Here is a 13,352-nt window from a genome sequence, read left to right as displayed (position 1 = left end):
TGTCTCCCCAGTACAAACCCAACTGAAGGAACCTGGGGCCCAGAGAGGTGCAGTGACTTGCCCAAGGTCATGCAGGTCTCCCTGGCAGAGACAGGACCCAACCCAAGCTCCTTCCTGCCCCTTAGGCACTGGCTGCTTCTCTGCCCAGGGGATCCCACACTGGTCTGGGGCAGAGTCTTACCAGGGTTCCAGGAAACAGACGGGTAGTGTAGGCCTGCCCACCCATCCCAGGTCTAGAGAGCAGTTGGGGGAAGCCGGCCGGGCAGGCAGGACCACATGTGGGAAGGCTCTGGGTTCAAAGGTAAGAGAACCAATCTTGGGCGTCATTGGCTCGTTACAGAATCTGTTTAATGGTTTAGGAATGTGTACACTCTGGCTCTGCTAAGTTTCCATAAAGGCAACTTTTCCATGTTTTAAAAAATAGATTTGATATAAAGATTTATATATTCATAAATAGGTAATGTGAAAAATTCCCAAATGCAATGGTATCCTTGGGCTGGCTGAGGCCCTCCCAACCCTCCCTGCCCCCACCCCCCAACAGTCCAGGCCAGCGAGGCTCAGGTCCCTGAGGCCCCCCGCTGGCAGCCCTCCTGGGAAAGAGAGTAACTGAATTCAATATGAATTAGGAGCTTCCTCCAGCTCCATTCCTGCTGGGGCCTGTTTCCTCGGGGCCAAAAAACTCCCCTTCTGGGAGGACAGGGACCCCCTCTCTGGCTTAGGATCCTTGTCCCTCCCCGCCCCGCTCCTCCTCCTTGGAGTATAAAACGTCTTCCTCTTGTTCTCTGGCCCACGTCACATCAGCCTAACCCAGGAGACAGAGCACCCTCCCATGGGCCTGGTGGCTGTCTGGAGTGGTCCTGGACCTGCTGCCCCTGCCCTTTCTCCCGCACCCTGGCCCCTGACCCCACCTGCTCCTGTTCTCGGATAATTTATAAACAAAGGAAGAGACTAAACTGTTCTCCTGCCCCCGAGGCCCTGGGCTGCTGGGAGGGGAAACAGAGGCGGGCCTTCTTTTCTGCCTCATGTGCTTCCCCGTTTTCTCTTACCCAAGTCCAGGGCCCCACTTGACAGAGGACTAAAGCCCAGAGAGGTAGTGAGCTCCCCACCTGACAGGACACTACAGAACAGGTTCCCCACATGGCAAGCAGTCACCACCACTCTCAAGGCCAGGCCCTGAGCATGAGCATTTGTGCCTGAGATTGCAGGCCGTGAAGCGTCTCTGTCGGAGCCCGTAGGAAATGGGTTTCAGCCCAGCTGGGCCATCTGTGAGATTCTAAAGGACATGAATGAAAGGGCAAGGTCACTAATGTGGGAGAGAGCAGGAAGGGGTTGGCTTGGACAGAGGGTGCTCCTCGGGGAACAAGAAGGTGCTGGAGAGAAGCCAGGGTGGAGATGTGGAGGCCTTGGACATCTGGGTCAAGTATGGATGCATCCTGAGGGCCCCAGGGCACCCTGGAAGGTGCGAAAGTGGAAGAGGGGGGTTGGTGGATAGGACCAAGAGTGACCTTTCACAACTGCCACTCTGACAGCAGCAGGAGGGTGGCGTGGGGCAGTGGAGGCTGAAAGCCCAAGGGCCAAGGAAGTCAGTGAAGCGTCCAGGTGAGATGAGGCCTGTCTGGAGCGGAGGGCAGGGGGCGCTGTGGAGGTGGGATCCCAGCACTGCGGTAGGGTGAGAAAAAGCAAGGAGCCCAAGCTGAGCCCCAGATTTCTAGGCTAAACTCCTGGAGTGAGACTGCTCTGGCGCCTGGAGGATGGAGTGACAGGAGATCCACTGGGCCCAGTATTTCTGACACCTTGGGATTGTGAAAGGGGAGGAAGTGAAGTGTTGTTTCCTTGGTTGCTGGGTGAGCCAAGAGGCCACCCGTGAGAGGAAACCTCCTGGTCCCAGGCTGAGCCAGCTGCTCCCTTCCCCCTTCTAAGTTAAGCCTTTGCAGGGTTTCAGGCCTCCTCCCCCAGGGGCGGGAGAAGGAGGGGGACAGTTCACAGTCCAAGGGGACAAACGAGCCCATCACCAGCCAGCTACCCGTTCCTGCGCCTACGCTGGACCCTCATGGCAGCCCAGGGCGAACTTGTGAAAGAGACGGGTGGTGGGGCCTCCCTCTTTCCCTAGGCCCTATGAAGCAGCCGAGGGCCACCCCCAGTCCTGAGGCAGAGGGGGCAGCAGGTACAAGGGGCAGGGTCAGTCCCTGTGCTCGGCTGGAACTGGGGCTCCAAGTCAATCACAGGGTGCAGGCCCAGGCCTCTGTTCCAAGACCCCTCTGTCCCCCGACGCCCCACAGCAGCAGGTCTCTGCAAGGTCAGCCTTCGAGAGCTTTCTCTTCCAGCTCGGGCCTGGGTTGAACGCCCAGCTCTGCCCCAACGTCGGCCCCACATAGAGAGGTCATGAGGCTGGAGGACTTGTGCCGTTGGCCTGAATGGGGCCCCTCTTTAGGGTATGCCTCAGTGACAGGCACTTTCTACTCTGCAGATGGAACCCAGCCACTGCAGTGGAGGAGCTGGGCAGACCCTAGCTCGCCCTGCCAGCAACTGGGCCCCATCCCATCAGCAAGACCGCTGAGGAAGGAAGCCAGGCAGCCTTCTTGATCCCAGCTCCCACCCCACCCCAGCTAGCAGCAGGCTGAATCCCTCAGTGCAGGCTCCTGCTGAGCAGCTCCCAGCTGGACCAGGCCAACACTGTCCTTCCCCTCCAGAATCAAGCTCAGCTATTCCATGGCTGCCCATCTCCCTGAAAGGGAGCCATCAGCCCTGCTTGTCTCCCTCTCAGCCAAAACAGCCTGTCCCTGCCCAGCCCTGCCTCACCAGACTGCTGTGGAGCTCCTGCAAAAGGTCTGGCTCTGTGGCCAAGCCTGCCTGGGACAGGGGGCAATGCAAACCAAAGTGCTTGGAGTAGAAGGCAACGTGAGGCTGAGCTGGAGCACTGTGCCCACCTCCAGGTCTTGGACTGAGCCTGGGGCGCTGCCTGGCTCTGAGAGGCTCCGGGCTGCCCCTCCATCATGTACCCTCAGCTGTGGCTCTGGGAGCAGTTTATTTCCTAAGGCCCCACACTGGAGGGGCCTAAAGGCCTGGGCTGGGCTGACATGGAGGGACTGGGATGGGCTTGGGAAAATCACCTGCCTCCCCTAGCCCAGTCCTTGTGATCCTGAGCCACACCCCAGAGTTTGGCCCTGCTTCCAAGAGCCAGGTGATCCCAGCCCCCACTGTTTTCTAACCTCAGCACTCGGTTATTAGGGGCTGGCGGGCCCAGGGGGATGAAACGGCCAGACTCAACATAGCTAGTGCCTTGCCTTTTTGGTTTGGGAAACTGTAAGCTGGTCTGGGAGCAGTCGGGGACCTGCTGCTCTGAACACGGCAGGAAGGATCTCTGCGCAGGGGGTAAGCCTGGGGGCCCTGGGGGTCCTCTCAGACCTGAGCCTCAGAGACGCAAGCTTTAACTTTTCCCTTAAATGTCCACATTCCTATCTCATTCCCTCAACTCCCCAAGCTTCTGAGAGCCGCTGCTGAAGAATTAGCTGGTTTTGCAACCTGAGTGGCAAAATTTTGGGCCTCAAGCTAGTAGATGGCCCCCAGTCGGCTGTGGGCCATGAAGCCACACTTGTGCCAATGAAAACAAGAAGCTACATGGAAAACCAGAAAACTTGAGAGGTCTTGCTATAAGGCAGCGAGCTGGGCCCCAAGGTGTCTGTGAGCTTAGAGCTGGCAGTGAAGAAAGGAACAAAGTCCCTGGCCTGGAAGGAGTTAGGGCTTCCATGGGGTTGTGCTCAGGAATCGTGTCTGTTGGGCTGGTTGCTCTGCTCTCTGTGGCTACACACAGAGGCTCTGGAATGACCTGGAAGAACCCAGGGTACCAGCCACATCCCTGGAAAGCAGCAACTTGCTGCCACAGATGCAGCACACTCAAGGTGTGAAACAGTCAGAACGAGTACTTGTGAAGCACGGGAGGCACATTCCCGGCCCCTCTCCTGCTGTGGTCCATACCAGTGGGCTGGAGCCAGTCTTGGAACATGAGGAACGAAAAGGGGACAGCCACTGGCTGGCAGGATGGGCCCCACACCCTACCCTGTGCCAACAGGCCTCCCGCAGGAAATATCCTGTTTCTTCCTTTCTTGTGGGGGGTTTTCCCATCAACCATCCAGGCCACGGGATGGACAATTCCAGGACTTTATCCTGCTGCTCTAGAATTGCTGGTGCCCTGGAGGGCCAGCTCTGGAGGGCTGGGCTTGGCAGGCCAGAGAAAGAGAGGAGGTGTGGAGGTCCCTGCTTGCCTGCCCTGCACCCCGGTCAGCACCCACAGCCCCAGCTCTCTCCGATGTCCTTGCTATCCAGCTGGATGTGGTCAGTGCTCTTCTCACTGAGCAGAGGGCCCCCATGCCTCACGACCAGCTCTGTGGCCACCCGCACGAAGGCCTCCTCCACATTGCTCGAGTCCTTGGCAGATGTCTCGATGGCACAGAGGATGTCGTAGTGCTCTGCCAGGCTCTGTGCCTCGGCCAGAGGGACCTCCCGGAGCTCGCTGAGGTCTGACTTGTTCCCTGCAGGGAAAGGCCAGGTGCAGCTTGGTGAGGCCCACAGGTGCTAGGGAAGCCCTGTCCTACCTGGCAGGGCCAAGCTGAGAGACACAATGTCATCCACTGCCCTCTGTCAGCTACCAATAAACACAGTTGTGCATGATAATCTATCTTCTTTTTTAAAAGACCTTTTTTATTGTAAAGCTCTTATTCTATCCTTTAGTCCCTCATTTATTTTCTCTTTTTTATCTTTGCCAGAGGCTTGTATATTTTACTGCTTCTTCCAAAGAAACAGAAGCAGTGAAGCTTGGTGAAAAGAATACAGTACTTTAGAGCTGGAAGAAGACCTGGGTAGAAACTCCAACTTCCTATCATTTGCTGTGTGACCCCTGGGTAAGTCATTCACCTGAGTCTCCATTTCCCCAGCTGTGACACCACCTTCAGCAAAGTAGGGATTAAATGATACAGTAAACATGAAAACATCTGGCACTTGGCAGACACTCCATAAATGCTGAAGTTAAAGAAATCTGGCATTGCTAATTCTTTTCTTTTTTTTTCCCCCTAAAATTATGGTATTACACTTATTATTCATTCTCTATTTTCTTTGGAATTTTTGTATTCTCTGTAAGATTATGGTTTTTGATTATTTTGCTTTTGATAGTAAGAGCACAGGCTACCACTTTACCTGAAAGTACATCTTTGGCTTCTCCTACAAGGTGTGAGATGTTTCATTATATTCGAAATAATCTGGCAAACTGCTCCTTGATCCAATTTCTAGAAGAATTTTTTTAAGTCTCTAAGTGGTTGACTTTTGTAATGTGATTATAGAGGAAGGACAAAAAAATAGATAAGCATCTATAAAGATCTAAAATTTCTTTGGTAACCTTAAATGATACAGCAACCAATTTCAATGTGTGGAACTTATTTGGGTCCTGATTTCAACAAACTGAAAAAAAAAAAGCACATGTGATATTTATGAGCAATTATAAATTTGAACACAGACCAGCCATTTGATTATCTTAAGGAAATGTCAATATTTCTTAGATGTGAAAATTGTATTGTTACATATTTTTAAGCGTTTGTATGTTTTATAGATTCATGCTGGAATATTTAGTGATGAAATAGTTTGGTGTTGGGATTTGCCTCAAAACAAATACAAGGGAGGGGAGCAGATGAAGGTAGAGACGAAATTGGACATCAGTTACTAATTGCTGAAGCTGGGTAATGGGTATCTGCGGTTCACTACACTATTCTATTTTGTATTTGTATAAAATGCTCTATAACAGAATGTTTTATTCTAAATGTCCTGGATAAAAGGGAAGTGTAAGGCCAGGTAACGAGAGCTCCATTCCGGCCCAGGGGGTCCAGCTCTGCCGAGCACTTCCACACCCCAGTCCAAGCAGACTATAGAAGGCAGGCTGTATGGAACCAAGTGTCATCCTTTTCCCAGCTGGAGCCACGCCCAGGCCCCATCTGTACAATCTTATCTTAGAAGAATCAGCCTTACTATTGGGGTGAGGACCCCAGGGACCACATAAATGATCCGAAGCTTCTGGAGCCTAGGTCCGGGAAGTTCATGTAGGAGGAAAAGGGAAAATGGAGACAACGGCATCTCTCTGCAGCAGCGGTTCTCAAAGTGAAGTCCCTGAGCGAGGAACATGGATGTCACCGATGTCACCTGGGAACTTGTCAAAAATGCACTCCTGAGTCAGACACTTTGAGAGTAGTGCCCAGTATCTGTGCTTTAACAAGCCTTCGGGGTGATTCAGAGGCAGGCAAACGTTTGAGAAGCGCTGCTCTGCAGTATGGTGTGACAGAGCGAGTCACTGAATTATGACTGGCAGAACTGAACTCAAATTTCACGTTTATATGCTCACAGGCTATGTGGACTGGGATAAATTACTTCACTTTTCTGAGCCTCAGCTCCATCCTCTGACTAAGGAGGAGTAGTCAGGGTTACGGGAACTAAATCCAAGAACACACGTGAAGATTTAAGCAGTGTTAACCATTGTGTGGATTACATGGTAACTGCAAGGCAAATCTTAGCTTCCTGTCTTCCTTTCTCTAATTCCAATTGTGAGTATAACTTTATAAGCGACTAGCAGGATCAGAATTTGCAAGATCGCATGGTTCAAGTTCAGGCCCCTCTCCTGCCTGTTCAAGCTCAGCCCCTCTCTGCACTCTGGCTTGTCCTTCATTTAAAAAGGAAAAACTGAGGACCAGCCCCAATGCCCTAAGGTTATGTTCGGCACACTCCACTTTGACAGCCCCGCTTTGGTTCCCCGGCATGGACCTACACGACTTGTCTGTCAGTGGCCATGCTGTCACGGTGGCTCACATTAAAAAAGAGGAAGATTAGCAACAGATGTTAGCTCAGGGCAACTCTTCCTCAGCAAAATAAGTAAATAATAAAATAAAAAGGAGAGATCAAGAGAGAGACAGGATCCGTGGTCCCAAGGAACCCTGCTGGCCCCACCCTCACCAGCCCCCCCAGCTCACCGATCAGCAGTTGCACGATGTTGGAACCCGCGTACTTCCTCACATCCTCGATCCAGTGAGGCACTGACAGGAAGGAGCTCCTCTTGGTGATGTCATAAGCAAGGATAGCCCCATTGGCACTGCGGTAGTAGCTCTGGGTGATGGTACGGAATCGCTCCTGGCCTGCCGTGTCCCAGATCTGCAGCTGGAGAAATAAGGGGCCTCCCGTGAACCTTGTGGTGTGGCCAAGCACAGGAGACAGGGAGGGCAATCCCAGAAACCCACGCCCAAAGGTGGTTCCACCGGGCAGGCCACCAGCCCACACCTTGGCAGGAATCACACAGGAGCCAGAAGGGGGACAGAGAGAGAGAGAAGGCCATCTCAGCCCTCAGAAAGCAACTTGGTGGCCCAACTTTGATGAGGACAAGAGAACGCAAACAGAAGGTGGGCAGCCCTCATCTCTGCCCTCTAGAGTCCCCAGGGAAAGGAGGTGAGGGGATAAGGGACGTACTCTGCACTGCAGCAGGAAGTGCACTCGACCCTGGGGCCTCTGTGTGCCCTCTCTCCCCCAAACACTGGGCTCACTGCTGGGGATGCTGAGCCAGAAGAGCTCCAGCCTCTCAGTCTGGCAAGCTGGCCCCAGGTATACCATGAGGCTGGCTGTGTGCACGTCCAGTGCCTTCCCCTCTCCGTGCCTGTAAATGCACCATTGTACTCAGTCACACCTGATGCTCCTCCAGCATTAGGGGTCTCTACTTCTGCCTCAGCAACACCTGGGAAGATGCTCACAACCTGGCGGTGACGGGGCCTGAGCTATGGCAGTGAGGGACTCAGGGAGGCGGTGGGCAGAGTCCTCTCATGGGGCCTTTACCATCAGCTGACCCAGCTTAGCCAAGCCATAGGCAAGGAGCTTGGGGTCTTGTCCCGCACATGTCTTCACTTAACAAACACCCATTAGTGACTGCTGCCAAGCCCTCCTGGACAATGGCCATGGAGGAGATGTGCCTGTGTGTAGCTTTCTGTGGAAACAGCAGCCTGGCAGGAAAGACACCAGATAGGGTGCGGGAGGGGCTGGGCCCGGGGCAAACCTGGACTTTCACTGTGCCCAGGCCAGGAGGCTGCCCGCTCTGGGCAGAGATCACCAGCTCTGGGACTGAGAGAGATGGACCGTGGGTGGGCACTGGAGCGAGCAGGTGTCAGGGCTCTCAGGGGCTCAGGCTGGCTTTCTCTGCTCCACAAACCATAGGTTCTCGGGGCTCTCTGAAGATAAACGTGAGCCTTTGGCCTCCACCGAGCTGCAGGTCATCCCTCCTCCTTCGCCAGCGCAAGCACTCTGGGTGCCTCTTTATCTAATTCTCAAGGTATGGCAGGCCCTCTAGTCTGTCCACGGTGGGCATGGACCTGGAGGCCTCAGTTCCTGGGGGCACAGCTTCTGGCCCTGGCACTGTGGAGGTGACCACCTTTTTTCCCTAGGCCCCACTGAGAGAAGTTTGAGTTAATGAGCTCTGGGCCACAACATGCCAAATAAACTCTTCCAGTCCTGAGACTTCCTATTTCCTCCCCAGCTGCGAGGGGCTCCAAGGAAACCAGGCCCCATTCTCCGGAGCTCATGGTGTCTGCTAGGCCATGCATGGGGAGAAGCGAAAGGCAGGAACGTTGGCACTACACAAACCTGGGATCCAGATGACCAGGAACGCACCGCATACCCCAGAGGAGAGTACACAACACAAAACTCAGAGGCCAAACAGAATAAAGCAACTTGCAGGAAACAGAAACTACGCAGAGACAAACCCCTCAAAAACAATCATTGGTCTTTTCAGAGATAGGCAAAGATCCATGAAACAATAATTGAACACTATTTCAAAAAAAGAAAAAATGGAACATTCAGAAAGAAGAAAGGAGCCCTTGAAAATTAAAATATAACATAAATGAAAAATGCAACATAGGGTTGGAAGATAAAGTTAAAGAAATCCCTCCAAAGTAAGAAAAAAGTACAAAGAGATGGAGAAAAAAAAAAAGAAAATTGCAGAATCAGCCTAGGAGGTCCATTATCAGGATAGTAAGAGTTTCAGGAAAAAAAGAATAGTAAAATCAAGGGGAGAAATCAAAGAAATGCTTCACAAAAATTCCCCAGAACTATCCAACAGGCCCACTAAGCACACACAATGGAGGAAGACAGACTCACACAAAACATGACTGTGGGAATCCAGAACCATGGAGAAGAAAAGATGATAAAAACTTGCAGAGAGAAAAAAAAAGAAACAACACGTTTCAAAGTTCCACATAAAAGTTTCATATGACATTACATATTCAATGAAACACCTAAAATTATGAGAGAAAATTATTTCCAAAGTAGAATTCTCCACCCAATCAACTATCAACCAAGTGCAATGGTTTAATAAAGACATTTTCAGACACACTGGCCTCAAAAAATTTACCTTCCTGTTACCCTTTCTCAGGAAGCTACTGAAGGTTCCTCTGCCTAAAGAAATCAACCAAAAATAAGAAAATGTGGGATTCAGAAAACAAAGAATTTAACTCAAAAGAGACACAAAGGGAATCCCCAGGATGGTGGTAGAGATCCCAAAGCAAGAGCCGAGCAGCGAGCCTGGATGCCAGCCCATCTGGAGCAGGCCACGGGGCTCTGGGGCAGCTCCCAGCTCTGGCAGAGTACCGAGCGTCAGACGAGCCCTCCCTCCAGAAACAACCATTAGACTGAAAAATACGGGACACTGTCGTTTTCAGGATGGAAACAACAAGCAGCACAAGACTGTAATCCTGAAAGAAGCAAAACTCATGAAATGCACCTCATGGTCGCCATGACTCTCTACCTGGGGATGGTTTCCTGACCACAGGACAGTGGGCTAGAATCTAAGCAGAGCACGGTGGTCCCACTGAGCTGAGGAGGCAAAGATCAGAGTCTGGAGCAGCTGATATGACTGGGATGAGAAGCAGTGCAGGCGGTGTGAGAGCCCCGAGTCTACGTGGGGCGTCCTGTGAGTTCTTTCCTGAGGATCCATGCACAGCAGGGGAGACAGCCAGAACCTTACAGAGAGTGGCTCCTACGGGGCTGAGAACAGACCAGAGACAGAGGTACAATGAATGAAGTGGGAAATTCATTCAATGAACTTGACAGCAGAATGGAGATGGGGAAAAAAAAGAATCAGTGAACTTGAAGAAAAATCAATAGAAATTATTCAGTCTGAAGAACAAAGAGAAAAAATGATTGAAGAAAAATGAACAGAGCCACAGGATCTGCGGGACAACATCAAACAGTCTATATTCACATAATTGCAGGCCCAGAGGAGAAGATAGTGAGAATGTGGCCAAAGTAAAGACCAAAAATTCCAAATTTGATGAAAATATTGACTTAATGATCCAAAGAGCTCAGCAAACCCCAAGCAGAAGAAACACAAAATATATCACGGCAGACTATAACCAAACTGATGAAAACCTAAAGTAAAAGAGAAAATTTTTAAAGCAGAGAAAAAAAAAAGATATTATATACAGGGGAACATTAAAAATGACAAGTGATTTCTCATCAGAAATAATGGATGCCAGAAGACAATGCTGAAAAGTAATAAAAAGAAAAAAAAAGTACTGAAAGAAAAACTTTCAAGACCAAAGTCTATATCCAGGAAAAAATATCTCTCAAAAATGAGGGTGAAGGGCCAGCCCCCATGGCTTAACGGTTAAGTTTTGCGCACTCCGATTCGGTGGCCTGGAATCGGCTCCCAGGGGCAGACCTACACCACTCATTAGCGGCCATGCTGTGGCAGCAGCTCACATAAAAAAGAAAAAAAGACGAAGATTGGCAATGGATGTTAGCTCAGGGCAAATCTTCCTCAGCAAATAAAAAAGAGAGAGAGAGAGTGAAATAAAGATATTTTCAGATAAATGAAAATGGAGAGAATCTCCCTGGGAGACCTGCACAACAGGAAATGCTAAAAGATATTCTCTAGGCTGAAGGGTAACGATATTAAGTGGAAACTCAGATCTACAAAAGGAATGAGATCCACCAGAAATTGTAAATAAGTAGGTATATATAAAATACTACTATTTTTCTTCTTGTAATTTCCTTATAAAACAGCTGACTGTAAAATTATAAATAATGGCTGTAAAGTGGAGTTTATAATGTACTAGAAATAAAAAATATGACAATGATAGCACAAAGGAAAGGAGGGCAGATAAATGAAATTATACCACTGTAAAGTTACTACACTTGTGAAGTGTCAGATATGAAGTGAGAAATGAGAAGTGTTAAGCGTAGTTGTGAAGTATGAAGTGCTACAAAATTGACTCTAAAGAGATTTCATAAGTTAAAGATGCATATTGTTAGCCCTATTTCAATCAGTAAGAGAAATAACATGTCAACAGAGGAAATAAGATGGTATTCTTTTTTTTTCTTTGAGGAAGATTAGCCCTGAGGTAAGTACTGCCAATCCCCCTCTTTTTGCCGAGGAAGATTGGCCCTGAGCTAACATCCGTGCCCATCTTCCTCTACTTTATACGTGGGACGCCTACCACAGCATGGCTTTTGCCAAGCGGTGCCATGTCCCCACCAGGGATCCGAACAAGAGAACCCCGGGCTGCCGAGAAGCAGAATGTGTGAACTTACCTGCTGCACCACTGGGCCAGCCCCATTTTTTTTGCCGAGGAAGATTCATCCTGAGCTAACATCTGTTGCCAATCTCTCTCTCTTTTTTTTGTTTTGCTTGAGGAAGAATAGTCCTGAGCTAACACCTGTGCCAGTCTTCCTCTACTTTATATGTGGGTCGCCACCACAGCATGGCTGACGAGTGGTGTAGGTCTGTGCCTGGGATCTGAACCTGTGAACCTGGGCTGCCAAAGTGGAGTGCATTGAACTTAACCACTACGCCACAGGGCCAGCTCCTAAAATGGTATTCTTAAAACAAAATTCAATTAAACCAAAAGAAAGTGGGAAAGGAACAAAGGAATAAAAAATAGAAGAGATAAATAGAAAACAAATAGCAAATGGTAGATTTAAACTCAACCATGCCAATAATTACATTAAATATAAATGCACGAAGCATTTCACTTAAAAGCTATAGTTGTCAGACTGGAAAAAAGGCAAGATCCAACTATATGCTATCTAGATAATATCTATATGTATCTACCTACACAAATAGGCAGAGAGTAAGAGAATGAAATATATACATATATCACAAAAAGTAAGCACAGGAAAGTACAGTCATGCGTTCCTTAATGACCAGGAAACTTTCTGAGAAATACAGTGTTACACGATTTTGTCATTGTGCAAACATCGCAGAGTGTGCTTACGCAGACCTAGATGGTGCAGCCGACTACACACCTAGGCTGTGTGGGACTGACCTTATGGGGCCACCATCACATATGCAGTCCGTCGTTGACCAAAACATTGCTATGTGGCGCATGACTGAATAGGAGTGATGGTTATGGTAACATCAAAGTAGACTTCCAGACAAAGAATTACAAAAGATAGACATTTCATAATGATAAAAGAGGCAATTTGTCAGAAAGACATAACGTTACTAAATACGTAAGCACCTAATGACAGAGTTTGAAATTTCCTGAAGTTAAAACCGACAATAACTAAAGGGAGAAACATATCCGCAATTGCAGCTGGAGATTTGAACACCTCTGTCTCAGTAATTGATAGAGTAAGTAGACAAAAGTATCGATATAGATGAAGAATATCTAAACAAAACTGTTGATCCAATTGACATTTCCAGAACACCACACCCAAAACTGCAGAACAGCACGTTTTCAAGTGGACGTGAAATATTCACCAAGATGAACCATATGCGGGGCCACAAAATAAGTCTCAATAAATTTCAAAAGACTGAATTCTTACAGAATATCACTCTAACCACGAAAAACTAAAATAGAAATCAAGAAAGCTCTGGGAGAGACATCTTCAAGATGAAATGGAGAGAAAGCAATATATTGAGAGGAGAGTTATACAATATGGTAGACAGATGGAGACAAAAGTTATACTAATTAGAGAAGAGGCTGGAGATGAATTAGTGGTAAATACATAGACACTTAAGCAAAAACAAGATGACTGTTACTGCCAGGAAAAACTAGTGAACGTGGGAAATGAAAAATGACGGCAGCATACGACATGACTTAGCTATGAACGGCGTTTACAAATCATGATGTATTTATTCAATTATTTCAACAAGTATTCATTAACACCTGCTGTGAGTTCTAGGTACTGAAGATGTCAGGGCCAACAAAACAGATGCAGATTCCTGTCCTCAAAAGCTTACAGTCTAATGTGGGAGACAGAGGCTAAGATAATGATAAGTATTTATATAAAATATACTTATTTATATATAAATATATAAAATAAGCAAAAATATTAAT

General features: G+C 48.7%; 1 protein-coding gene across 6 annotated transcripts in view; it reads right to left on the bottom strand.

Annotated features, from left to right (window-relative positions):
- Window positions 1-13,352, bottom strand: part of RAB43 (RAB43, member RAS oncogene family) — a 60,210-nt gene that overhangs the window by 26,945 nt on the left and 19,913 nt on the right. For 2 of the 6 annotated variants that reach the window (XM_046647549.1, XM_046647629.1), the window contains exons 2-3: window positions 7,495-10,053; window positions 7,005-7,188 (exon numbers count right to left, since the gene is read on the bottom strand). In XM_046647549.1, the coding sequence (XP_046503505.1) occupies window positions 7,005-7,188; window positions 7,495-7,635 (325 nt within the window). In that variant the 5' untranslated portion in view covers window positions 7,636-10,053. Of the gene's footprint in view, window positions 1-326; window positions 4,530-7,004; window positions 7,189-7,494; window positions 11,488-11,601; window positions 11,649-13,352 lie in introns of those variants that run through there. The other 4 variants (XM_046647698.1, XM_046647469.1, XM_046647381.1 and 1 more) reach the window with 4 other exon arrangements.

This window comes from Equus quagga, chromosome 1 (assembly GCF_021613505.1).
Source record: "Equus quagga isolate Etosha38 chromosome 1, UCLA_HA_Equagga_1.0, whole genome shotgun sequence".
Taxonomy (NCBI): domain Eukaryota; kingdom Metazoa; phylum Chordata; class Mammalia; order Perissodactyla; family Equidae; genus Equus; species Equus quagga.
The sequence above is the reverse complement of the archived record's forward strand: the minus strand, read 5'-3'. Positions and strand labels throughout refer to the sequence as shown.